Source organism: Pavona decussata, unplaced genomic scaffold, assembly GCF_977016875.1.
Source record: "Pavona decussata unplaced genomic scaffold, jaPavDecu1.1 SCAFFOLD_215, whole genome shotgun sequence".
Taxonomy (NCBI): Eukaryota; Metazoa; Cnidaria; class Anthozoa; order Scleractinia; family Agariciidae; genus Pavona; species Pavona decussata.
The window spans coordinates 1,822,620-1,850,402 of NW_028145620.1; the positions used below are offsets into that span (position 1 = coordinate 1,822,620).

The 27,783-nt window shown below is 38.0% G+C and overlaps 2 protein-coding genes across 4 annotated transcripts; one reads left to right on the forward strand and one right to left on the reverse strand.

The window, feature by feature from the left end:
- Positions 1-19,804, forward strand: LOC146459950 (epithelial sodium channel subunit beta-like). The gene is made up of 12 exons (XM_085088729.1): positions 1-315; positions 4,808-4,841; positions 5,883-6,033; positions 6,538-6,629; positions 7,863-8,032; positions 8,315-8,389; positions 10,558-10,696; positions 12,772-12,838; positions 13,973-14,030; positions 14,651-14,727; positions 15,636-15,711; positions 16,908-19,804. The coding sequence occupies exons 1-12, from the start codon at positions 118-120 to the stop codon at positions 17,055-17,057; spliced, it is 1,287 nt and encodes a 428-aa protein (XP_084944855.1). The 5' UTR covers positions 1-117; the 3' UTR covers positions 17,058-19,804.
- LOC146459951 (uncharacterized) lies at positions 17,775-27,659 on the reverse strand. 3 transcript variants are annotated; one of them, XM_085088727.1, is made up of 5 exons: positions 27,572-27,595; positions 27,076-27,197; positions 25,437-25,710; positions 23,034-23,223; positions 17,775-21,702 (listed from the first exon to the last, which is right to left on the reverse strand). In XM_085088727.1, the coding sequence occupies exons 3-5, from the start codon at positions 25,670-25,672 to the stop codon at positions 20,140-20,142; spliced, it is 1,989 nt and encodes a 662-aa protein (XP_084944853.1). In that variant the 5' UTR covers positions 25,673-25,710; positions 27,076-27,197; positions 27,572-27,595; the 3' UTR covers positions 17,775-20,139. The 3 variants fall into 3 exon arrangements, with proteins under 3 accessions (XP_084944853.1, XP_084944851.1, XP_084944852.1); XM_085088725.1 differs by lacking the exon at positions 27,076-27,197 and having other exon boundaries at positions 27,572-27,659; XM_085088726.1 differs by lacking the exon at positions 27,572-27,595 and having other exon boundaries at positions 27,076-27,261.
- Positions 27,660-27,783: the final 124 nt, after the last annotated feature.

Genomic DNA, 27,783 nt, shown 5'->3' on the forward strand with positions numbered 1-27,783 from the left:
CCGAGGAAAGAACCTTCTCGTAGAGTACATGAAGTTACGGAGTTCTGCGTTAACACCACTGCACACGGGCTTGGGAGAGTAGCTGATGCCACTTCATGGCCAGCGAGAATATTCTGGATGTCTATATTTGCTACTGCATTCATTTATGCAGCTTATCAAATAAGCGCTAGCCTCCGAGAATTTCTGGATTATCCAACAAAAACTGAAGTCACCTTGGAGACCAGAGAAAAGCTTATTTTTCCAGCGGTGACAGTCTGCAATTTAAACCCACTGAAACTGTCGAATTTAATCAACACCTCTGTCTGGGAAAATATCGTAAGTATTTTTGCATTTCGTGTATTGCAGTTGTTACGTTGCATATCGGAGTGAAGGTGTCTATTAAGAAAGATCGAAAATTATTAGCCACCAAGGGTGACTCGTTTGCATCTTTTTCTGGGCGTGGATTATTTGTTTCCAACATAGTAACTTTCAATCACTCAGAAAAACCGACCCATGTTAAATTCAAATAGTTGTGGAGATACTTTACGAAAAAACGAAGACGTTAGCCAGTTGAAGGAAGGCTAAAGTCAGTAACCGTACAAAATAATGACACAAATCAACGACATCGCTAACTTGGATAATTAAAAAACATCGGGGAAAATATTTTATTTATGACTCAGAGAGAATGCTGAGAGCGGCTGGCTCCATGTCAGTCGAAAATCCATGTAACAATAAAATTTTCGTTCCTTTCGTGTTGAGAAGTCTCAAATAAAAGCTTTCAACCTTATTTGAAGTTGATTTCTGCCGCAAAAGGGAGTTAAAGTAGCAATAAACATAACGGAGAGCACGAAAGAAGTCTCACAGTGTTCGCATGTCTTTGGCCAAGATTGTTTGAGGAATTTGTGTCACTAACACAGTCCTGGCGAGTCGACGAAAAAAACTCCGGGGCCTGTATAAAATTTTAGATAGCAATATTTTGCATTTGTTTTGGCAGTTTGTTTCATAACTAATTTCCACGTAGATAAAGTTTGCAATAAAGGTTTAAGGTTTTTATTATTATGCACTATTTCAATGGTTTACAACAAAAGGAAATTACAAAATATGAGAAAAGTAACATAAAGACAGCATTAAATTACATAAATGTGAAAAGTAAAATGTGGGCAGTGACCAGAGGAGCTTAGGCTTTCGAGTTGGTCACTGCCACGTGCAACTAACTGGCGTATAACGTGCAACTAAATAGAGCAAAAATGTAAAGAATAATAAAAGTGCAATAATAGAAACATACTACAATTTTTACATAAAAAACAATAGGAATGATAATTAATAGTGAGGGCAATACCTTTTAAAAACCCAATATTCATTGGGCATTTAAAAGGTACAATTTTTACTGTTTGTAGAAGCTATTATATGAGAGCTTTTTTAATTTAGAGGGAATGTTTTCCCAAATTTTAGACCCTGCAAATGCTAAAGTGGCAGCTCCGTAGTTATTCATTATCCTCGGCCGAAATGGATGAACTTGTCGAGACATCTATGTGGAAAAAACTTGTGAGTGTAGATGATCATTCACCACTATTTTGTGCGACTTAAGTTGTATTTGTTACACTTACGTACGTTCTACGAGCATTGGCTTGTTATGTCTTGATTATCCTCTCAGTCTCTGTGGATACAAAAAATTCGAAATTATTATAAGTCGAGTATCTAAGTCTCTCAAGAATTGCATCGTGCAAACTGCCACTAACAAATTGTAACGGTTTCTTGGGTGATCAATAGAGGAATTTTACTCTTTTTATTTTTAATCTGATTTTGTGACTATAACCTGCAATACAATCTGTATCTTTATCCAAAGAGCGACTAAAACAAGAGATGTGCGACGCCTCTGTGGACTGATTTTGTGGATAGATTTTTTCAGCCGTTTCTTCGTTGCTCTAACCATGTATAAACATCCATCTTGAGTGTGATGATACGAAATGCTAAGTTATGATTAGACTCAAACAAAAGCTTTCGAACATTAATGTCCTCAAGGTTTTTGAGCATTACCGTCGTAGTTTCCTCCTGTTAGACATATTTTTTTGTATTGGTGTTGATGTTGTGTGTTTTGCTACATTATTCCAATGATTCAACCGATGACAAACTCATGTAAGTTGTGAAATTGAAACAAACTAACACGGTACGCTCGTGTCATAGTATAAGACAAAACAAGTATCTTCATGAGTGTTGTGGCAACATATATGCACTTTGAATTTTAAAAGATTAGTTTTCTTGTTAATATGACCTCAAGTAAACCTACACGGTACCGTTTTTTATGCACAACATATCCCAATACTCGGCCCCTCACAAAACACGAAATTATAGATGGTTCGGGCTTGCCAGAAACCCTTAATCCTCTTATGTATATGCTTCTCGGCAAATATTCCCTTTCATCTGTGCTCAAAATGACAAAAAAAATACAGCTTTTCGAATTTTATTGGCTCCCTACGGGAAAAGATTAAGTTGGAAATTAAAATATATCGCCAGTACGCGCGAATGATCAAAAACTTTTTTACATCAAATGGAAATTTTTTTTAGTTTTCATACCGATCGTTATCTTTAATGGATTGTACCCAAGGCTATTTCGTGTAATTTTTTTGTGTGTGTGAAAAACGAGGTTGTTGAATAATTTATATCTGTAATGTAACTTTATGTACTTAAACGTGGTGAAAACAGTTATATAGTAACAGTTTTTTAACTTCGTGAAATCTAGGTTGATTTTCGTTAACTATAATATTTTGTTTACTCAAACTAAAGCGAAAATATGATCCGGCAATCTTTAAAAATCAACAATACTCCAAATTTTATACCTCACAAACGTTCTACGGTGCAAATGTTAATATTATATCACGGGCGCCCAACAGATCGTTTCGGTAAATTATCTGTTCGGAAGGCCCTTCATCCCCTACAATTTTCTGAAGGGAATTTTCACCTCGAACTTTCGTGATATGGGAAATTTAAGGCCTAGTGTTTTCGGATTGATAAAAGTGTCGTTTCAGGTACCGAAAAAAGGTCAGCTAAGATATTCGGAAAGGAAATAAGACCTAAAGTTTTCGGAAAATGGACAAAGATGCCCTAGTAATTTCGAAAAGACTCAGGTTGCCCTAGTACCGCACAGATTAAAATATTATAGCGCGGCTAAAATGAACCTACAGAGCTTTAAAGGCCCTTCAGATAGCCTCAAATAGCGTTTCAAAGGATCTGAGAGAAAACTGTCGTTGGGTGCCCCTGATTATATGCAAGTATTATAATAACAATGTATGACAAAAAGTAAAAAAATTCTGCTATGATGTTAAGGTCTAATTAATGTTTTGAAAACTGATTGTTATGAAAATTTAAGAAAAAATGCTGATAAATTTTTCATTGCCTACCTTCAACTCCTGATGACTCAGTGATGACCGCGGTAAGGCTTAATATGAGCCTAGACATGGCGGGTAACCAAGAAAGATTTTCTCGTTTGCATGAAATCGAAGAATTTTGCACAAATACCACTTCACACGGTCTAGGCCAAGTAGCTGCAGCTAAATCTTGGCCAGCAAGAACATCTTGGGTGTTAATATTTACTTCTTCGTTTGTATCAGCAGCTTATCATATAAGTATAAATATTCAGTATTACCTACGACATTCGACGAAAACTGATATCTTCTTCGTCACCAAAGAGAGGTTGCAGTTTCCAAGCGTCACTGTTTGCAATTCAAACCCGTTGAAACTCTCCAAACTAATCAACATTTCGCTTTTGCAAAACAGAGTAAGTAATTTGTCTTTAAAATACATTTTCGTGTTTTTCAGACAGTCATTTAGGGTATTAACCAAACAATCCATTGTTAAATGATTGTCAATATGGTAGCTTTATCTTCGTAGAAATGAATAACGGTCAGTTCTCAAACTCGTAACGATTAATTTCACTAACACTTATTAAGCCGGTCCACGGAAAATTATCAGTACGAACGTATTTCAAACTGTTTTCAAACATTTTGAGGTGAATAAACAAAAACGGACATTCAACTCATTTTAAGCGATCATCGCTGTCACTGATTTCGTGGAATTTCCACTTTCATAGAACATTTTCCAAAACTGTATCACAGTGTACAGGCTTTTGTACAAGAGAATGCCAAAGTAAGGTGTTACGGCGTTTAGTTTCTCGCAGATAATTGGAAAAAAAATTGCCGCAATTTCAGCGCTAATTAATTTTACTATTTATTAAGCTAAGGTTGGTCACCAGAGTAACTACACCAAGTAATACGAGTTACAAATCAAAATCTAATTCTCTCAATTTGGCAAGGACATTTTATTAAGCATACATCACCATACAACAAAGCAGAACAAATTCTCTAGATCGTGGCAGTATACAACTTCAAGAGCACTAAAGTTATCAAAATAAAACTCGGAGACTATACAAAACGTCCACAACTGTTTGCTTTGAGGTCCGCAAGATTGGAAACTGGCCGTAAGACGACGATGAACCTGACTTTCACACCAATGAAATTTCTGTATTACAGTTTTAACTGAAACAACTAAGGATTTTGAAAGAAATACTGACTTCCATCAGCTTGTCCTTTGTAAGAATTAACTTCAGTAAAAACGTTTGAGTTCTGCCATGTAACGTAATGAGTCATGATCGTCACTGAAACGTCACTTTCCGGAACGACCCTCTCGCCTATCTAATGAACAAAGACTCCGTAAGATGGCAGAAAATATCTCTTAAATTACTCAAACGACCTGCAAAGCTCCTGTTTCACTCCGTGAAAACATAACTGGCTCAAAACTGACCTAGAACATTGCTTTGCTGTATTTTCTATAGAGCGGAAACGTTGATGACGGCGATGGCCAGATGGGTGAGTAAAGATTTATAATAATAATAATAATAATAATAATAATAATAATAATAATGATAATAATAATAATAATAAAATATATCTTTCATCAAGCCGCTATCCCTCTATAAGAAATGTTCGAAGACGTTGGTATGAGGGTGATTATTTAGATGCAAAAGACATATTAAAAAGTAGACAAAACATAAAGAAGCTGGTATTTATTTCACTTTTTGAAAAAGTTGGCTTGCTCAGACGATGGCAAACGAAATAGTTTTTGGAAGGCCTCTGATCTTGAGATTGATGTAACGATAAAAATTTAAAGTGAGTGTCCCTTATTTGCATCACTGGAGGCGTTTTGCCGGGGATAGAGATATTACTAGCGTTACGACAGGAACCAGTGAAAGTTCTTTGACAAACGAAGTCCTAGGCTTGTGCGTCTCTGAGTAAAAATTAAATAAACAATAGCCTCCACTTGGCGCGAAAATATGTTCAGATATTTGTCCGCGGACATTATCTGTTCCGAGAAGAAAACAGTTTTCCGAGAGCGAAGCTCGAGGAAAACTGTGAGCTTCGAGGAGCAGATAATGTCCAAGGACAAATACCTACCATATTTTAAAGCCAAATGGAGGCTGTTGTGGTTATTATCCTTCAAATATTTTCTCAACATGTAGCAACGAGCTTGAGTATTTGAAAATTTGGTTTACCGTCAAAAACGTTTAGAGCGTATGTTGTTTTCTGATACTGCTTTATCGACCAGCAGGTTTATCTCTCCTTCAGTCACAAAAGCAAACCGTTCCCCCATCTTGACATTAATTTTAACTGTAAACAAGACGCGCCTTGAAGTTTTTGAAATTGGGGAATATCACTTGGGGAATATCATCGGATATTCCCCAGTTTTAGCTGGGGTATATTCGGTCACGGGAGGCGTTTAGACCAATCCCTCGCGAGCGAAAATATTTGATGGATTATAACAACCAATAGCTATTAACTAGTGATAGCACACACATCGCTTTATAAAGTTTTTTTTATGTTAATACTTTACTTTCATAAATTTTTAAACAGATGATGACTATACAAAACTTAAAGACCAGTTACTCTCCAGTGTGCTTGCCAAGTACAAGCAGGATATTCTGAAAATCGGTCACCAAGGAGACGAGTTGATTGTCAACTGTCAGTCACCTTACAATAAAAACCGTCAGCCATGTTCATACAAGTATGTATCATGCAGTAGATAGGTCATGAACAACAAATAGATACGTATCTTATTCTAGAACCTCACAACAAGTCGGCAGTTCTTTTATTGGAAATGGAGGGAAATCATTTTATATTTGCTTTGTGAAATGCTTCATTATTAGACAGAGAAAGGACCTCTTAGAAAACAAGCTGTTTAGTTGCGGTCTTGAGTTTCTTAATTATTTTTGTTGTTTGTAACGCTAACGATGACGACGACGACGATGAAAATGATGATGATAATGATTATTCCAGCTGAAAGATTTCGATTATAAGAGGTAGAAAATGGAAATTTGGTTGAATCCATGAAATATTGGGAAGTTTTCATGGGTTAAGGGAATTACTTTCGTTTAGACAGAAACGTTATTAGTGAGAAGTAATGAAACATCTGGACATATTCCCTTTTTAGAAGATTAAATTAACGACAAGAAAATACAAATAGAAATCGCTGAATGATTGAGAAAAAACGTTTTGAAACTGTTTGTAGGAATTTTAATCAGTGGTTTGACATGGACTATGGAAACTGCTACTCATTCAACACCCGTGGTCTGTTCGTAGATCAAGCTGGAACAAGAAAAGGTAATATTATAAAACAAATATAATTTAGTTTGGCTCCTAACGATCGATAAGTACTTAAAATAAAAAACATCAAAACGCCATTTTCGTGCCCCATTTCTAGAATGACAAGCTTCATCGGAGAAAGGTCTCTGATTTAATAAATTAAGATGGTTGCAATAACAAGATTTCATTGTCAAGCAACGCACAGACGTCAGGTCCGTTGTTATTGAGTGGCTGGGGAAAGACCTGAAATTGAAAATAATTATTTTGAATAGGTCGATCTGGGCAACGTTACGATTCTGAGAAGCCATAAATTTCAGTTTGCAAACTAAAACACATTCAACAAGAAGTGAAAATCATAGTGACAAAGTACATTATAATGACCTTAAATGGGGCACTGTCACAGCGATTTTGCTGTACTGCTCAAATATTTGACAAGGAAACTGTTTTAATAAATGAAGATGGCTGCAATAACAAGATTTCATTGTCAAGCAACGCACAAACGTCAGGTCCGTTGTTATTTAAAATAAATTTTTAGCGACTTCTCAAAAATACAAAAGAAGAACTTGAAAAAATTGGCCAATTTTCTCAAGCTAGTTGCAATCCATTTCCATCTTAGCCATCCGTAACCAAATATTAATAATACTAGTTTCTGTGTACTAGTAGGGTTATTGTTAACAAACCTCGACCACTATCTTAACGATTCCATTGAAACAAATACGTTTTTTTGCGCTATTCAAAGTGACACTAAAAATAGGTGACTTCTGTCTTTCTTGCAAAATGAATCATGCAGCAAGATCGATGATCTAGTAATATTTCTTACTTTTAAATAAGGTGAGCATTTAGTCCATTTGACCTTATTTTTCTACACGCGTCGTTGACAATCTATCATCTCATATCCTACGCCCGCTCTTTGAATAACTGACAGACTCTGTTATCGCAACCAGTTTTCTACAACTATTTTATCACATTTGAAGTGTTTCACGCGGGAGAGCATTTTATAAAATGATCAAAATTGGAGGTTTTGAAGTTATTACCCATTTTACACAAGTTTTCTTACTTTTTGGGTTTCAAATACCATTTCGCAAACGTGAGCTTGTTTGCCTTGGAAAACGCTCTTTCCACCATGTACGCTTGGTCCAAATTACTCAAATGCCGCTTGCATACCACAGGACTCAATCATGCGTCTCCGTTGCTTTCATTTTCCCAAGTCCCTGGTTATATCGTCTGACAGTATACATTTTCTATCGACAGGTCTCAAACTTACCCTGTTTATCGACGTGGATGAATATCTGGTTGACCTCGCCGAGTCAGTTGGTGCACTCGTCACTGTTCACTCGCCTTATTTCACATCCTTCTCAAACCTCGATGACAGCCCGATATTTGTTGCGCCGGGAACGGCTGTCTCAGTGGCATTAAACGCAGTAAGTGTAATAACCAATCTTGCGAACATTCAATGATGCTGGCCCTCTATACTTGCAGGTAATTCATTTATTTAAACACTTTTAAGATCTGAATCATGTTCAAAATAATCGTTCCTGATCAGAGCCCAAGTAACCAGACCGGAGGACAGCTTATTACATGTATGAAGAAAAGATGATGACGTTTCACCTCAAAGTTCTTGTAATAGCTGCAATATCATTAGCTTTACAGGATTAAAACAGTTAAGCCTGTTAATTAAGGATTTTTTTCTTCTTCTTTTGAAGCAAAATATATCTCGTATGGATCATCCCTATAACAACGGAAAATACTGCAACAATGATAGGAGCTACTCCGAAAGGGTAAGAAAAATGTATATATGTGATTATCATGCTTTCCGATTGCATTTCAAATTTTAATTGTTTTGTAACTGAAAGGATTATGTTCATAACGTCAAGAGTAACAGTCTTATGCGTGCATACAAAGACAGATCGGATAGCACCGAAAATCGGACATCACAAACCCTATGCAAAAATGGCTGACATTTTAATATTCTTTTGTTTGCATTCAAATTAAACCTACTAACCTTGTCCTTGAGTTTAAAAAATCAAAAGAATATTTTACCTTGAACGAGGCTAGTGAGGCTAATTCGAATGAAAAAAAAAGAATATTAAAATAATAATAATAATAATAATAATAATAATAATAATAATAATAATAATAATAATAATGGTTTATTAACAGATCCACTGGGTGGCTCTTCCCTGTTAAATTACATTCATTACAATTACAAAATAAATCAAATTAAGTTATTTACAAATTATACAGTAGAAACAGGATTAAGGGAAACCAATTACAGTAAAACTAACTAATCGCTTTGTACTCTGTTTCTTAAAAAAATTCCTTGAGGGTCTTAAAAAGGTTCCGTAATCTTTACAGTTATGTCCGCCATTTTTCCATTAGGTCTATAAAGTATATGTATCGAGCGGTATAAGATCACCGTCTTCACTGAAAGTACAAACAACTTCAGTTTCAGTTTCATTTTATTGATTGCCTCACACACAAATACGACCTTTAAAATTAAACGTAAACGAGGCAAGGTAGCCTGAGGGAGCCAATAAGGCTTACGTAACGGACTACCTTGGATAATTCTAATGTTAAAAAATAACTTGATAAGTCTGTCATCAGCAGAACTATCCATCTTAATATATAAATATTTCTAATATAAGAAAAAAATGATCATTAGATTAGAATAAAAAAAGTGAAAAAGAAAAACAAAAGGAAAAAAGAAAAAAAGCACACTCAAATACACTAAAAGAAGTAGCATGTTCCTATGTTAAGAGAGAAAACCTAAGTTAAGAAGTGAGCACAGCAAAACTAGGGGCATTCTGAAATTCAGGGTTAAGAGATCCTTGAAAATGGAGTTAAAACTTCCTTACGTTTGTTATACAGTAACTCACACGGAAGGAATTCTTACTTCTAGTGTTAATTGAGTGTACGTCAGAGTGAAGTAAAAACCTGTCATTGAAATTATCAGGAAGAAGACCATTGTTGTAAAGATACATAGAGCGGTTTCCAACTGAGTGTCGTAAAACCAAAACCAAAATAATTACTCTGGCCAATCGCAACAGATGTAAACAACACTACGAGCCAATTAAAATTCGAAGCAAACACATGTAACTGGCGCCAAGCGCGGGAAAACGCGTGCGGCGAAAACACGATTGGTTTCGGTTTGGGTCCTCATTGGTTGAGAAAGTGGCGCAAGTTTTGTTAACCAATTATAGAGCGTAGTAATGCAAAACCAAAGCAAACGCGAAATTACTTTCGACACTTAATTGAAAACCGCTCTAAAGATGTAATTTTTTCCCGTTTTAAGGTACATTTTATTCGAATATGTCTGATCGTGGCCCCCTGCTCAAGCGCTCTGGGTGTTTATTCCATTTTGAACAGACTCCCTAACTTAACTTCCTACACCTCAGACACTCTCTTGGCGCACCACACAAAACCTCAGCGGAGGAAGCCATTCCTGGGGAGTTAATTCGAAAACACGGACAGGATAGAAACCCGTGAATACCACAACTGACCGCCCATGACATTTCGGAAGACTAACAATAACTGGGTTTTCTTATTAAGGGGTCAGTATCAGTTTGTGATAGTCTCTTGATAAAAAGCTGAAGGGAAGGCAAAGAGGAATACAAGCGAAAACCTCTTTATCAACATAAAAAAGAAGATGCCTTTGACTTTTCCTTTGTCAATTGCAAGTCTGCTTTAGTGAATTTTACTTAAAAGTGACCTTGAACCTCAAGCGGTTTTATTAGCGTGGTAAATTTATAAGGGAAAATGATACTTTGGGATTCCGGCGGTCGTTGGTCGCCGCATTAACGATTGGGAATACAGGGTTTTGAGATAAGAAATTGACCAAGCTTCAGTTTCGGCCATGAAATAAAAAATCGAGTAACAACAAGGTGACTGTATTAACAGTGTACTTCCTTCAGTTCTCGTTAGCTGATATTGTTTGTTTTATTCGCAGTCCTGCCTGAAACAATGCGTCGCAGACAAGATGAAAAAGGACTGTGGTTGCGTGCCAGTACCATTACTTGAACCGATACACAACGGCACCAACCACAACAGTACAAAGCCTGTATGTGATTGGTTCAATAACATGCAAGGTATGTCGACAATTTTACTAAAGAGATTGATTGATTGATTTATTGATTGATTGATTGATTGATTGATTGATTGATTGATGTTCTCAATGATCACCTTAGCACCGCAAAAAGATGAAACGGTGGATTTTTGCGAAAAAACGGTGGAACTTCGCCTTGTCGACACCCGCTTAATACGGACACCCTCTTATTTTGAACAGTTGTGTTTGTCACGAGGAACTAGCTCATATTTTTTCTCTTACATTAGCCCGCTTTTTACGGAGACCGGTTAATACGGACAACCGCCGGACACCGAGTTACACACGTAATGACTCTCATAAAAAAGTTAACCTCGGTTAACGGACACTAACATAGTTAGCAGCGCACTGTGTATATTGTCCGTTCAGTCCGTCTCGCTGAGCCACAAACTGAAAATGCAAGTGCAGAGCAAAGTCACAGACTATTTTAAATGATTATGCTGTCAGTTTAGTTTGTAGCACTGTGAGAACGTTAATTTTAGCGCGAGACTATTTGCATTAGCGTAAGGTGTCTCCAGTTTGAACTGAACCCTATCAAGACAGCGGTCGGGCGTTTTCTTTTTATCATCTTGGGACCATGGAAGGGGGGGGGGGGGGGGGGACGCATGGAGCGTTGAGGATAGATAGTTCGTCCGAAGATGTTTCCTTTGAAGTCCGCAACGGGAATTGACGAAGTCATATGACGTCGTTATTACGTCAAGATTGCCAAATGGTGGCCATCTTGGATCAGCCATCTTGGCCAAAAATCTGCAATGCCTTGTTTAAAAGTCCATTTTTGAGTGCAAGTGAAGTTAAATTACAACTAAATCACCTAATATGTTGTTTATAACTTAAATCTAACTTTTTCAATTGCTTTATATTGGAAGTCAATTGTGACCGTTTGTGCTAAGGAAAGCACATGTAAGCAATTGGTGGGTGTTCGATTTTGAGAGTGTAAAATTCCTGATATTTTCCATTTTACTTATATAGACATATATTTCAGGCACTTTCCCTGGTGCACTAGACATCGTAATATGACCAAAATTGATACCGTCACGGGTGGTGCAACTTACTTACCTTCAGAGCCCGCACAAATCCTATCTTGACAGTTTAATGATGAATTGGAAAGAAATTATCCTAATGACAACGTATCAATGCTTCCTAACCAAAAGGGGTAAGGGTTTGTTACAATAAGACGCGCAGGATCAAGATGTTTGAGATTTTATTGTGTTTCAACGTAGTTCCGAAAATGACGTTGGCGCAGCACATTTTGCATTCCCGTTATTAAAGAGAAGCCGCAACCATCTCATCCAAGTGTAAATAAACCATTGCTATCAGTTATCATTTTCAGTGAGTGTAGTACGAGCAAAACCAGAGTAAATGCAATTAAATTCACATTCCTATATTCAATTGATTGTCGACTGAAAGGTCGAAGATATTTTTTCTTTTGGTCTAGTTTTGCTTTCAAGTGCGCTCTAGGATTTGTTAACAAGACTCGCGCTGCTTTAAGCGAATGAGTAGTAAAAATCGAAACCAAGCGTCACTTCCACGTACGTATTTTCCCGAGCTTGGCGCCGGTTACATGTATTTGCGTCGAATTCTAATTGATTCATTGCGCTATATACGTCCTGCCCTAACTAAGATATAAACATTCAAATCCCTACGCATTCTCTCTCGCCTTGATAAAATGTCCGGGAGAAGTGTGAAAGGGGCTATCTTTTTTCTCGCGAGGCCTTTGACGGGCGTATTTTTAGATAGTGTCAGCGCGTGAAACTAGACTCCAGGTCTGAACGAGTGAGAAATGCCTTGAAACTAGGATGGGACTTTTCAATTTAATTTTCAGATAACTGGAATTAATTTTCTTTATCAGAATAATGAAACGTTGAGCCCACTCTACGTTCCCCCATCCTCCTTCCAATTTCCCGTACACATAAGTAGTTAACAAGTACAAAATCAATGACAATTTCTCGATACCTTATCAGTCTATCAGTATCTATGTTAATCGATTATTTGTGTGGAGGGCTTTGAAGAGGAATGCTAGTGTTCAGTTAAATTTGACAAGCGTATGAATTATCATTTTAGCTAACTGTGTATCCAACTCTACCAGCACTATAAATTACGCAGACTGCCCCTGTGATCCGGCCTGCAGGTTAGTGTTGAGCTTCATACAACGTTCTACTTGATACCCATCAAGCTATTATTGGGCTAAAATACGAGAGTGTTTGTAAAGGAAACATATTTTAAACGTCAGGCCTAGAGGACTAGATTGAATATATCTGAGAATTTCCTTATTGTACTACTTTTTTTGTCTGTGTTTGTTTGGTCGTTTTTGTTATTGTTTTTTGTTTACTTAAAGGGACTATGTCAGCTGGGGCACATGCGCAGTAGAGTCCAGTTGAGACTAATTTGCATAGAACTCGTCGAGAGATTTTGCTTTTCCGCCATGATAAAATCTTACAAAAATATCGCAACAAACAGCTTCTGTAATTACTAAAAAACTTTTGTAAATTAAACATTCAGTCAACTCTCCGAGTATGAACTTGATTCAAACAGATTAAAACAGCTTCCTGAACTCTCCGACAGTATTTGAAAAAGTTGGGCCAACGATTTTAAAGTGCTTCTCATCAACGCGCGCATGCGCCTTGGGTGATCAGTCCCTTTAACCTACGAAAACGTTCGGACTTACAAGTTCGGAAGATAAACTTCGGATCATGAAAAAACTTTCCGACGATTTCTGGGCACATTTTCTACGTCTATTTTTTATCTTGCAATTTTGACCTAAAGCTTCTGAAAGAATTTGTAGCGTAAAAATTATGCTGAGGTGATTGAACATAGTTTCGTTTAGACCGTTCATTTATGAATACAACAATATACAAGACAGATTTTGAGCAAAAACAGCACATTAAACAGAGTGCAGAGTACTGTGCGTTTTACCTGTGATATTGCCCTAGCAAATCTCACAACTCGCACGTTGAAGAAGATAATTAAATCTTGTTATCCTAGCGAATGGAGACACTCGGACATTTTTTTAAACCTTGTTGGTTGCAAAATTCTTAAAATTACAGTTATTTAATTTTGTACATTTACTTAAATTATGCATAATCGAAAATGTTGGGCGGTAAACTGCCATTTGGAAAACCGAAATGTAGATCAAGGGACGAGTCACATTTTTCTTTGTAATAATCCCTTCCAGCAGTCAACCATCCTTTGGGAACCATTTTGAACATATAGTTTTTTGTTTATTGCTGCAAATCATGATGTCCTTACGACCAATCATTTGCAGAGAGATGCACTTTATTCAGAGCGTGTCTACGTCTGCTTGGCCTTCTCAGGCACACATGGTAAGGTCTTGTATTCCATGAAAAGCCAATACTCTATGTCCCATTTATCCCACAAGTGGAAGTGTTTAGTAAAGGGTGTCGAGAAATAAAAACAGTTGCATTGCGCTCAGTGTTCCAGTATAGTCCTGTGTCCCCAACAAACAGTAACATACGTGTTCTCTGAGAACTGTGTAAAGTGAATTCTAGATGGCAGTTAACCTTTTGAAAAGTCAATAGAGCCTTTCGCATAATCAATATTTTTCTTTAAGCTAGTGTAGGGAGACGACCCACTGACCCACCTCGTGTGGCTTTCACTCACAGTAATTGTAGTTAAAACGCTGTTTTCGCTTATTTCGTCTCATTTTCAATGCCACAGCTATACCTAAAGTTAAGAGCTTTGAAATAAATAGACAGAGGATAACTTTCACACAGAACCTGAGACAACGGCTCCTTAATTTCTTTGTAAAGTAGATTATTTCAAGGAAACCACTCCCTCAAGCCACCTTGTTGCACCTCAAGAATCTCTAATGTCAATAAAATGTCACACTGTGTTGGGAACAAAGCGCCTACTAAAACTTCTTAGGTTTTAGAAACTAAATGAAATGAACGTTAAAAATTATTCTACTTTTGATAACTTGCAGCCCATGTTGTTGAAACATCTCAATAAGACTGGCAAGAGCCGGGCAGCAGAAGTGGTCACTGATTTGGAATCAGCCAGGTACGTAACGATACTTGTGTTTAATATATTTTCCCTCATATTTAGGTGTGATAGTCACTTCCCTCTTTTTCTTTAGAAATAAAAAAAAGTTTTCATTTTCATTTGTCAAGTTTTCGTTTCTACATTAAAGTGTATATGACAGACTTTTTTTTATTTCCTTAATCGAATCTTCTTGTTGTTCTCGTATGGAAATCGAAAAAATAAATTCGCTATCGATTTTTCTTCCCCTCCTTTGAAGCGGTCAAAGACGTGAAATTTCACTTCCGGGTGTGTACAAAACCGCGCAAGGCGGGAGACTAGGGATAGTGGACCTGTGCCGTCAATACAAGAACGCTGCTTTCGCGGATTCTCTGTTTCAATGTTTTTCTTTATGCAAAGGAGGAAAGATGGTGCTGCAGTGCGTTGTTTACGGCTTCAGCAACACGAAAGACGTTAAAAAGTGAAACAGAGAATCCCGTGAAAGTGGCGTTCTTGTATTGACGTCACAGGTCCACTATCCACACACCCGGAAGTGAAATTTCACGTCTTTGACCGCCTCAAACGAGGGGAAGAAAAATCGATAGCGAATTTATTTTTTTCGATTTTCATACGAGAACAACAAAAAGATTTAATCAAGCAAATAAAAAAAATCTGTCATATACACTTTAAGTTAGTTCTAGACCCTCGACTTGCAAAAATTTCGAAATAAATCATTTTCACTCCTCCGGCCCTCAAATAAATAATCCAACCAAAGCAAAACATTCTGTTTAAAACCCACTAATATTGGCCAGCCCAAAATAAGACCACAAAAATCTTATGTTTGCACTACGATAGGTTTCACAGAACAACCCAGTTCTTCAATGAAATAATTGTTCTGCCTTAATATTTACCAATATGGGGAAAATCTTCATATTTCTCTAAATTCGCAGGAATAATATGGCCCTGGTGAACATTCACTACGCATCTATGACAATAAAGAATATCAAGCAAAGCGAAGCCATGACGGTAGGAACGTTATTGGACACGTGGATTATACTTTTGTATAGGAAATTAACGCTCGTGTTAATTAAGGTATTTCAAATTAAATTAGCGCGAATTGAAGGAAAAAATTACTTCCCAATAAAGGAAATTAACGCGAAAGAGGTGATAAAATTTAAAACCAAGGGAAATTAACGCAACTTAGCACAAAGGAACAGAATTTGTGGAGACAGCAGGAACAAATCTATTTTAATGCTAAGTGTAGAAATCCGAATTGCAAACAATGTTCGTGGAATTGCCGCTAAACGTAGGGGTTAAGCGAAGCCGGGAATCTGGCCACTTCGAGCGTTCTTCACAGTGTCCATGATACCAGTGGACCTCCACCTTGATAAAACAATGCCTGTTCCTTTCTGGAGTGTATCGTTTATTTGGGGCCAAAAGAATGGAAGTTAAGATCGTTAACAAAAATTAACGCGACTTTAATTAACGCGCACGAAGTTTTCAAATTCGCGTTAATTTCATGAAGCGTTGATTTCCTATAATAACGTAATAACAAATGAAACTGATTGTGTGCATTTTTAAATCAATTGTAAAGCATGATGCAAACTCGAGACGGAGTTGGTGAGAATTCCCACGCTACATGAAAAACACTGAAAGCAATGGTTTTTATCCAACCCGGCGAACAGCTACAGCTTCATGTTTCTGTGGGTGGATTCAATTGGCGTAATGTTGGTCTCTAAAAACAATCTAACAATCCTTTTGTTGTTTCATATAATGGGAATGTTTAACCTGATAATAATACGTAGTCTTTGACCCTTTCACTTATTACCTTTTCTTTATGCATTTTAGTATAATTTTGTAAACTTGAGTTTTTCAATTTTTTTTTGCCATTCAAGTCAACAAAGTGGTTGTTATTATTATTATTATTATTATTATTATTAGTAGTAGTAGTAGTAGTAGTAGTAGTAGTACTAGTAGTAGTAGTAGTAGTAGTTGTTCCCGACAGAAGTGTTTCCTTTTTATGTCATTTTTATTTTTATCTTACTTTTAATGTATTATTTTTTATTGTTTATTTATTTATTTATTATTATTATTATTATTATTATTATTAATTATTATTATCGTTATTATTAATTATTATTATCATTATTATTATTATAATTAGTTTAATTTATTTATTTATTTATTTATTTTTTTTTTTTTTTTTTTTTTTTTTTTTACAGTGGGCAACCTTAATGGGAGATATTGGTGGTCAGCTTGGATTATTCATTGGAGTATCGTGCATTACTTTGGTTGAGTTCCTTAGTTTGTTGTGGCGACTGATTCAACCAAGAAAAAAGAGGTCAATCGACCCCACCGTGGATCACGAATGAAAGATATACTGAAAGGCTGGATCTCTTAAACAATCTACAATGGAAGCCTCCTTGCGGCCCAATACTTTATTCAATATATTTCAAAATTGAGATAATTGAAAAGGAGGATCTTGAGGTTACCTTATGTTCAGATCTCCTGCGTAATCAAAATTTGAACTAATACGGCCAACGATTTATTCCAGTCGATTTAAGATTGAAGGTCGTTAACACCGAAACCAAAGTAATTGCTCTGACCAATTACAGCAAACATAAACAGCACAACGTACAAATCAGAATTCGAAGCACCTACATGCAGCCGGAACATAGAGCGCGCAAACGCGTTTGACGGAGTCACGATTGGTTTAGGTTTGGCTTCCCACTGGTTAAGAAAATGGCGCGAACTTTCCCAACCAATCGCAGCGGAGCGCAGCAAAGCAAATCCTTATCTTGCTGTTTTCCATGTGTTGACTGTTTTCACACTAGAAGACGGACAACTGACGGGCGACAACGTTTTGATCGAAAACGGCATTTCAGACATACAAGGCGGCTTATTCTGAATACGTAACCACGTACCGGACATTATTTTTGACGTGAACTTATCCTGAGTAGTCTAATTATAGATCCGAGTGCGTTTTACAAAGAAACCACTTGTTCCTTGGGACGGCTTGTTTTTTGTTTTTTGTTTTTTTTCAAAATGTGGCACCGTCGTTCGAGTGTCCTCTGGCAAGAAAACGCGTGTAATTTATTAGTTATTTATTGTTATTATTCCACAGCGAAAATACAAATTGTAACGTATCTGCACATACCCATGTAGCGTTACTAATGTCGACCGGGCGGAAACCTGGGAGCTAATTAATATCATCCTACTACACACATAAAACGTTTTTATCTTCAAATGCTTATTTTCATTTAACAACGGCTCTGTAAAATATGCAGTCTCCCCTAATTTATATTAAAGAATGTAACTTTAATGTGTTCAAACATTTTCGATTCTATGCTATATGTAATTAATTGCCACGTTTATTCAGAATTAAACCTTAGATTGTAATTGTAAAATTGCTGTGTTGTTTCTTGGTTTTGGATGCGGCGACTTGCATCTTTTCTTTATACGCGCTACAAAGACAAAAATGTTCCTTGGGTTTTATTTTGGTTTATCCTGTCATAAAAGCCGACTACCTTATTCGTTGCTTTAAGAAGCAAGAGCGAACACGACACACCGAACAGCACAGGATACCCGATTGGATTTTACCAAAACAACTTGAGATACTCTTTTTTTAGTTATATATATAAGAACGTCTAATTTTGGGGCCGAGGCTGAACGTTCTTATTATTTTTGGCAAGTTGAGCCTGAAACGTTCGCAAGATGTTCTTAGTTATCTGCTATAGTATTTCAATAGATCTATGTGGACGTGACCAAGACAACAACTGACTGAATTTTTACCTGTATTATTCTATCCGTATTTGTTCTGTTCATTTTAAAAACATTTTGTCGTAATCATTGCCAGTTACCAAGTCTGAGACAAAGAACAACACCTCTCTCCGCGCATCGCCTCTGTCAGATCCGGTTTGCACTGGTTCTCATTCAACAAACCCCGTATAGGTGGTTTGTTGCTCATACAGTATATGAAAAAGGTTCTTACGTACATATAAAAAGAGTGTATGCAATGGGTATCAAGCGAACTGACGGTCTGTTTCACGTTTGAGAGTGTTCTATATTGACAATGAGAGCACGGGGCACTTTCAATTCGACCAAAAATGTCGAGGTGAGGAATCGAATAAAACACAAAATTTTCCGGAATAAAATTTCGAGTTTTGGGTTTTTCCTTGAGGGGTTGTCCTTACGTTCCGGAAAACGGAAACACCGGAAATTCTCATCCATTCGGCCATTTCTACTCGGGTCCAGTTCCTCCGACGTAAGTCATTTTGGTTTACGTGGAAAACTGGTGAATGGAACGGGTTTGTTTTCAAGTCCGCAGCAGTTGAGCTTAACCTGAAAATACTTCAAACGGGAACGTTTCGGCGAATGGAAAGCGCCGTTGACAAACTAGTTAAGGATTAAACGGTTGGTTCCCTTAGAATCACCCGCTAGGGACCACAATTCAAATTTTAATTTAGAAGAAATCCCGTTTAAACTAATCAGTTTAGTCAAACAATGTGTTGAGAATTTCTCGTAACTGGCCATCTTAGGAGATTGGTTACCAGAAATTCAAGTATAATTCTTAGTACTCTTCTTCAGACACGAGAATGTCTCCCTTTACAAGACAACGTGACATTTCTGGTAGTTCTAAACACTTCCTTGGTTGACAATTTAATTTCCTTATATATTAAATCTATGCTGTATATATTAGATATAATCGTTACAATTGTCATTTACAAGCATATTCTCATTCTACTCATGCAGCAAATTCCTAACCATTTACCAAAAAACGGTAATCTGTACAAGCGCCATGAAAACTAGGAAACCAATTTTCATGTCAATGGGCGTAGTCTGACTTGTAGTATATCCAGATCGCGAGTGATACCTGGCCATGAATAAATTAATAAGGACAAAATTTGGAGAGGTCTTGTTCAGCTGATTCCCCTAGAACTTAACAGAGACATTGGAGAATGCTGCGATGGGAGTGCAACAGAACAATTGGCTTCCAAACAACTGAAATGAATAAAACTATTTCACTACACATTCCAACAGCACGTGGCCTCTGATGTTCAAGAGTCAAGCGACCGTTACTTTTTTCATTGCCGTCAATCAGCTGAGTGGACCTCTTACACCTGTACAAAACAAAGTTGTTTGGCTTAGTGGGGTCACGCTGTTTCGCTGTGATTGGCGGATTTTGATCCACTGTTGGTCAGTCGGTTGTCGCGGTAATTACGATTCACGGCAGTAAAACACGCAAATCTTTAGTTGGGTTTGGTAGTTCAGAGTTCACGTTATTGAAGGGCGTAGTAATGAAAGACCCTTACCAAATTTTTGCCTAATGAGCCTCTTGATGGACAAGTACATTTACATGTATCACATGTTTCTCGATCTTTTTCGAAGTCTCTAACTGGAATGACACAAGGTCTGTCAAAGTCAAACAACAGCGAATTCTTCATAATAATTATATTATCTATCGTGTACACCGCTTAACCTGGAGATCTGCTGTCCTGTTACAGGCAAAACATTCTTTCCAGAGTTGCTCGTTGCCTCGAACCCTCTTGGAGAACGTTCCCTACTTTGACGTGTGAAAGAGTTTCTCGACGCATAACTGGCCTTGAGGAGGGCGTGCTTTGAAATCCGCGGGGAAGTTGAATTGGTCCTGTTATTTCCTGAGCTTTTCGATCTTCTGGATGCATCTTGTGTGCCACCTCTGCTACTCAAAGAGCTCCCTGCCTCAGAGCACGTACTTATTTCTGCATAAAATGTTTTCGATTCCTTCCTACCAGTGCTTGGGTAATAACCCCCATAACCTTGCGAACCATTCGTCCCCTGGTTGAGTCCAGAGTGATGGATATGATGTAAGGAATTGTTGACCATGTAAAATGTGCTCAGGGCTGGTGACCTTTTGGTGTAGCTCATCTTTGGCATCATACGTCTACCTGACTGGGGAGGGGTTAATCTGTTTTGCTCCTTTGGTCCTCGACTTGGAACGGCCCTCAGATAATTACTCAGAGAAAGGTTACTGATTTCTCGCTTCAAATGGAAGTCTGGTACGCCTCGTTTTAATGATTTTTCCAGGCCCATTGCATCTGGTGCCGGGACTGAATGCTTTACAGTGTTATCATTCTGATCTACACAGCCAGTTCTTTCCACATTACAGCTTTCTGCAGCAGCAAATGAGCTGCTTTCAGAGCCGCCTGGGTGGTTACGTGTCTCTTTTTTGCTGACCAACGATAAATCTGGTCCATCTCCAGCGTTTCTGGCTGACACTTTCTCCTTCTTTTCAACTTTTCGTTTCAAATCTAACTCGGAATCCACCGGGTCATCAAATGCGCCAAACGGAATTATAAACACTGGTCGAGGTTCATTGGATGGCTTGCTACCCTCATCAGAACTTGCAGCCCCAGACTTACTTTTCGTTTGTTTTTCTTCGTGTCTTCCCAGAACAGGAAGCTTAATAAAAGGATCGCCATCACCCGAGACAAAATAAGAATTTTTCTTTCCACCTGGATGAGAGAAAAATGGACTGTCAGAGAGCACCGCAGGAAATCCATATTGAGTGTTAAACTGCTGTACTTTGTCTATGGGATCTAACCCTGAATCTCCAACATGTCCCCCAGACACAGTTAACGGCTCCTTGGCCAAGATTTTGCTACGGTCCTCCTGGAACTTCTGAAATGTTTCTGTTATCAGTTTTTCACTAAACCCTTTGCAGATCTTTCCTGGAGAATGGCTAGTGGTGTCCTTGTGTCTGCAGTTACCTATTCTGCATGTCTTCTCCTTACATGACCTCACTCGCAGACTGCCCAGATTGTGAATAGAAGCTGTTGGTACACCCGTGGGTTCACTGGCAATAGACGTTGTGTGAGTTTGCCTCTCATCTCCCCTCTTCAAGGGAGTGCAGGACTTTGATTTCCATCTCTTTGAAATGTCTTGTTTCCTTGACCGTCCTGATTTGGCGCTGTTGATTCTCATTGACTGACATCTCACGGCATCAAAGTATATGTTACCTCCATAGCCTTGCCAAAGCTGCAGAGAAACACCACACATCATAATGCATTTACATCAAAACATCAAATTTTGTGTGCTAGTGGTAAACAGTACTGGCTAATTGCAACACGTTTTTCTGCCACCAGCGCTAACTTGATTAAAAAAAAAAAACAAGTCAGAATGACATGAAATTTCCTAACTCCGACACTTAGGGGTGAAAGAGGATAAAAACTTTCTCATCGCAGGTTTTACATGTAAGAGTAACTCTAACCCAGTAACAAAGTGGAGATTTCTTTGTTGGAAATTCACACTGAAAAAAAAAATTATTTTTGAACACCAACAAAAAAAAAAGTTTAGTACTCATCCATGTCCCTTAGTTGATAATGTGGTTACTGATGTGCAGTCTTGTTCTGGTGACGAGGCTAAAAGATCGTTCAAAAGAATAGGGCAGCTCTAGGCAAATGGGGAGAAGACAGAGAGGGGGGTGGGGGTGGGTGGATGATTGCTACCCTTGCCATGGTTCATGGTAGGCTGGTACATTTATATGTAAGAGGGAAAAATGGTGTCGCCTACATGTACACCTTTCCTAGACTCCCTGATTCCCAGGCTGGACTCAAGCTCGCTGAAGTAGACTGTACAGTGTAGAGATAATTGACCCACATGGAAAAATATAGAAATTTCGGCTACACAACCCTAGACGAGCAATGTACATTTTTACAGCACAGGCATAGTGTCATTAGGACTCGGACCAACTGCACAAAGTCAATTGTGTCTGAACCAGCAGAAGCTGAGCCACATCTTAACTGCTCTGTAAAACTGTGGTTGTGCCCCTTGGTTCATCGATAAAGGAACCATTCCATTACCCTGAATGGTAACTGAACGAACATCGATCCCCCCAAAAAAATTCTGGTGTTTAGAACTGTATAACAGTGGTTTCTCTGAACAGCTCAAAAGGGCACTAAGAAAATGTGGGATGCAAGCAAGGTTTAAGCCAAATTCTACCCTCCATCAACATCTTTTGAAGCCAAAATCAAGTTTCAGGTGCACACAGTAGGTGGTTTAAAAGTTTCTCCACCCCAGCCTCCCCAATACTATGTATACTGTAGCTGTGTGCACTTCCCCTCAACTGGCTCGTGTGACCTCAACACCTCCACAACTTACCTGAAAGGAACCTAGCATTCCAGGAACATTAAACATGGCTATTGGCAGACTGGTCTGCAGAAAGGGTTCCAAGAGAAAAGCCCATTAAGGTTCTGGGTTATGCATAGGAGTGACCCCATTACAGCTGAAGGTAAAAATTCTTAATAACTATTGAAAACAACTGGCACATTACAAGCTGGTTCATACATGTGCATACATTGTATGCTTACCTTCAACTCTTCCCCAAAGGACTGAGGGAGTTGTCCTAGATGACATGGCATTGATATCGGGACAGTCTTGGGAGTGGCTGATGGGGTACAGTCCTTGATGCTGTTGTATGAGACAAGGGACATATTGTCGCAGTTAAGGCTTGCCAATAAGTGAAGACTGTCAGTTTTACTGCTGTCTGTCTCTTTTTCTCTGAAATAAAAGGTACAAAATCTAATGAAACAAGGACTTTATTGTCAATCTCATTTCAGCCACAGTGAAGGATGAACATGGCCAAGGGTGGTCGAAGGTGGGGTTAAGTACATCCCCAGCAGTTCCCCAGCATGCCAGATTGGAGAGAGGATAATCCTTGATTCATAAACAATGATTTGAACAATGTGAAGATCAGCCACTTAAGATGCCACTGGAAAGGCAGCACTTGCTTCCTCGGTTGCTTGAGACCCTCTGTGTTGGGCTGGCCAGGGGTCAACACTGTTCCAGAAAAGACAGAGGTTCTAGCTAACTGACTGGGAAAACTACACAGTTCAGAAGAACTGGAGAGGGCCACAGCTCCTGACTCTACAACTACAACTTCACGCTGATTTAAGTGTGTACCCCAAATTTTGGGGTCGTTAAGTATTCATATAATTTATTCAAGCTATTGTTCTCTCTTTTCTCAAACAATTTCCGACGATGCAGCTTGTTTCCGAAGGTAACAAACCCTTTGAAGTAGGTGAGATATTTTGTCTTTTGTTTTAGCGTTTTCTGCTGGATCAAATTTTTAACCTCTGTTGTTACCCTCAATTGTCTCAAGGAAATGACGAGCTGGCTCGTGGATTTTAGCTCCCTGGGGAAGCTAGAGAAATGAATCACCATGATCGCATTGACTCGCAACGCGCCGGTTCAGTACCAAGATTTTTAAAAACAACCTCCTGTCCCACAAACTAAAAAATAATCAACAAACAAACACAGTTCGCTAAACAGATACATGAATCTGCCGATTTATTTATCTGTCATCTTTAGTGACAGCGATCTATACTTGAGATTCTCCCTTTTAAGTAAAAAGTTAGAGATTCAATCACTGTATACAAAATGTAAATAAGGTTGAAAAGAGCACGTGGTACACAGGCCAAAGAGCCAATGTTATTTTTTCTCAATGCGGCATTAAGTATAATCAGAATGGGACTTCCACGCTGAGTTTCCTTTATACTTTTTTTCTTCCTGTTTTGGTTTGATACTTTGGAATCTCTTCACTGGGAGCAAGTATTCTAGAAACAAAAACTCACGATCAACCGTGTGCTGTCTTCACTCGTAACAAACAAAGCTTCACTCCACTTGTCCCCTGGCGCCAAGATGGCACATAGGGCCTCCAGTAACAAACAAAGCACTCATCATTAAATGCCGGTTTGCTTACAGTGAATTACAATTAGAACTCTTTTCACAGGTCCTAAAATGCTTTCTTTAGGGAATACAAAACAGTGTTTTAGCTTTTTTTAGAAAAAAACAAGTTTCATTGGTATTGATTTCCACACAGTACATGCATCAGGAAGATGATGCCACGTAAAGGCACAAATAAATTTAATGAGCTTATAACTTCAATGTTCTAAGCGTCGCTCGACGTCGAAACTCAGCTTACAGTGATCAAAACACCATGTTTAGGATCTCTTTTTAAAGCTTTCACAAGACTCTTTATTCATCAGTATACATGTAAATAAGAACTTAAATTATTTTGGAAAGAACTTAAAACTATCAAATGTCTGCAGTGATTGTTCGGAGTTCCTACACACATCAAGAACAAAGGAATACTCTCGCAACTTCGTGGCTCAAGGCTGCTTAATTAGGCTATTGTTCCTGTCTTTTGAATTTGCTTCAGGGTCTTCCTGCAAAGTTCTCACCTTTACTCAACCGAGTAAAAGCGAACTTATTTGATTTGCAGTTTGCATTACACAATTACATATATTTTTGACACTGTACAACCATATACCGTGTATGTGGTTTGCAGTACCACTGAGTAATTTCTAGCTATACAGCTGTGCATGTATGTACTAGGTGGGATTTCCTCACTGAATGCACTAGCACTAGCACTGGCACTAGCAAAGTATTTAAGCAACCCCCCCCCCCCCCCACCACCCCTTCCCTGTCCCAAGCAACCTCTCATTCTGGGGAGTTCTAATTCATCATTATCATCACTGGAACTAGTGATAGCAGATTTTAAGTGTTTAAGCTTTTCCGAACAGTTTTCTGGCATTATAAACACCCCATACTGACAAAAAGTGAGGCAAAGTCTTGTTACTGATACCACGTCTTGGTTGTGACAAGCAATTAACCCAACAAAGGTTGTAAACAGCAATCAGGCCATCAACATCATCACAGAAGCACTCATGAACTTTTGACCAACCTAAAGTATTCAAATTATGTACACTTACTGTGGATCAGGTTCAGCACTACTTGGCACGTGTACATGTAATGTAATGTCTGTCTCTTTGGGTTCTGCATCATCTTCATCAGCCAATTCCCATTTACTGAGATAATTATCATTTGCATAGTGACTGATCAATTCCCGCCTGTCATCATCATCATAATCACTCTCCTGATCTCCAACAGAGAGTTCCTCAGTGATTCTAAGCTGGTCAGTCGGGTTCATTGTAATTTTTAGTCTCATTCATGCTTCTTCCAGTTGGGCCCAATTACATTTGATGCCTAAAATGATAAAACAATGAATTAATTGAAGAGCTGAGAGCACAACCGACCTACGTCAAATTTTAGCCTGTTTTTCAACTTTGCTTGGATTTGTCCAAATTTTTGCATGCGACCATTAACTAATCAATCATTCCAACTTTCAGCTAGCAACTTCAGGTGTTTAAGACCAATACTCTGGTTACATAAAATATAAAATAAAATATCATGCTTTTATCATTCTTTCACAATCACAAGTCAAAATTTTAAGAACATTGGTCAATCCGTGGGTTCAGGCATTAGTCTAGCCCCAGCAGCCAGGATGAATTCCGTGCATGTCCTACGCTGGAGATACACGGCGAGTTTTGAAGTTCTACACCAAGCAGCTGCCAACTGCTTATTAGGCTCTAAATCCTACCCCAGGAGAGAAATCCTGGATATTTTTGGAAAACAACAGTTCATTTGCAGTTTACAAATCCTAGGTAATCTTATGGCAGGTACATGTACTACATGTACCTCCATCTTATGCCCGTTTACGCTAAAGACTATGATCATACATCAGTGCACTGAGCGATTTGGAAACCAGTGCTAAAGATTTTCGTCATAACCTACGTGTATATGTAGCCTGGCCCAGCAGTTGACAGCGTTATGATTTTTATTTCACAATAATGCACTTAGTGAAAAGTTCACCAGAAAAGACAATGGATTCTTGATTTATTACATGTGAAATCTTGGAATTGACTAATGCATTAGCTTTCAGAACTTTTTTGTTATGGCAGACGCTTGAAAATTGTCCTTATTAATATTAAACCTGGCCATATTAATAATATTTATTATGTCTGAGATTGTGCTTGTGGACTTGTTTAAATAGAAATAGAGTTTAAAGTTCATAGTATTGTTCATGCCTCTCTAAAGTTCAAACTCCTCCTTTGACTGTTATTTGGAGATTCAACAATAACTTCTCATCTGCATGTGCTCATACAAGACCACAAAACGTTCATTCTATTTTGGATTCCTCCGTTTTGCACGCAATAGAGATTTACTACCGCAAGGCGAATGCCTCACAACGATAAATGGCGTTAAATACTGCGAAATAGCGAAACGAAAGGTCAAAATGAACAATACATAAAATTAAAAACTCTATGTAAGCTTAAACAAAAGACGTTCTCGTTTAATTTGTCAACGTTCCGTCAAATTATCAATCTGGTTATTCAGTAAAAAATATTGAAATGCTTGAACAATACTGTTTAGAATACAGCTCAAAGCGCTAAACGGTGAAACTGGAATGGGCTTCCAAGTTTCTAATCAATTTCACAATTATAATTATTTTGCTTTTACCGCATCAATATAAAAATAATATACAAGTTGAATAATAATCAGATAACTCACGGTTTTTAGATTTAACTGTTCTCTCTTGTATCTTTTTCAGCACACAGTGTCGAAAGAATTCGCATGGATAGTCGCATTCGTTCGACTTTGAACAACTGTATTTGCGTCCGATCAGCGCGTGTCTGTTTTCATGGTGAGAATTAAAATGGCGCGTTGTAAAACAATAAACTTCCCTTTGCTTCGCAACCAAATTATGCACAAAAAGAACAATGACCCAACTTCATTAATATTCATGCTCCTATTAGACACTTCCTTTTAATTGAAGGCGCATTCAATTGGAGTAATTTGAAAACAAAACAGGGATAAAGAAAAAGAATTATCACTCCTGCGCCACACCGTCGCCAAGGGTTTTTATGCGAAAACACATGTACAATTAAGCTTTACAAGCGTTCAAGCTTAAGCGCGTTTGACCAACTTCAAAGATAAGACTGTTTTTTGTTGTTGTACTCTGTCTGTCGAAACATGTGAAAAACAGTCTAAAAAGCATTAAACTTACCATCGTAAAGTATAAACGAGTGTCCATCTCACAAAGCAAGCCTTTTATCTAGTTTCAACTGCGGGGGACTGGAACAAAATTTCCGCAGATGGTCGGTGTTGTAGGGGTGCCTGGAGGGGTGGGACCTTCAAAGGTCCTCAACGGGCCCTTCATGATTCCTTTTTGTCTCAACCCCTAATTTCCATAATTTATACACATCCATAGCCCGTGCT

Coding starts and splice junctions, on each gene's coding strand:
- LOC146459950 (XM_085088729.1), top strand. CDS start 118: ATGTCTATATTTGCTACTGCATTCATTTATGCAGCTTATCAAATAAGC. Junction 8,390..10,557: donor ATAGGAGCTACTCCGAAAGG/GTAAGAAAAATG, acceptor TTTTATTCGCAG/TCCTGCCTGAAACAATGCGT. Junction 12,839..13,972: donor CCCTGTGATCCGGCCTGCAG/GTTAGTGTTGAG, acceptor AATCATTTGCAG/AGAGATGCACTTTATTCAGA.
- LOC146459951 (XM_085088725.1), bottom strand. CDS start 25,672: ATGAGACTAAAAATTACAATGAACCCGACTGACCAGCTTAGAATCACT. Junction 23,224..25,436: donor AGTGCTGAACCTGATCCACA/GTAAGTGTACAT, acceptor CTTTTATTTCAG/AGAAAAAGAGACAGACAGCA. Junction 21,703..23,033: donor CCTTTGGGGAAGAGTTGAAG/GTAAGCATACAA, acceptor GTTTCTCTGCAG/CTTTGGCAAGGCTATGGAGG.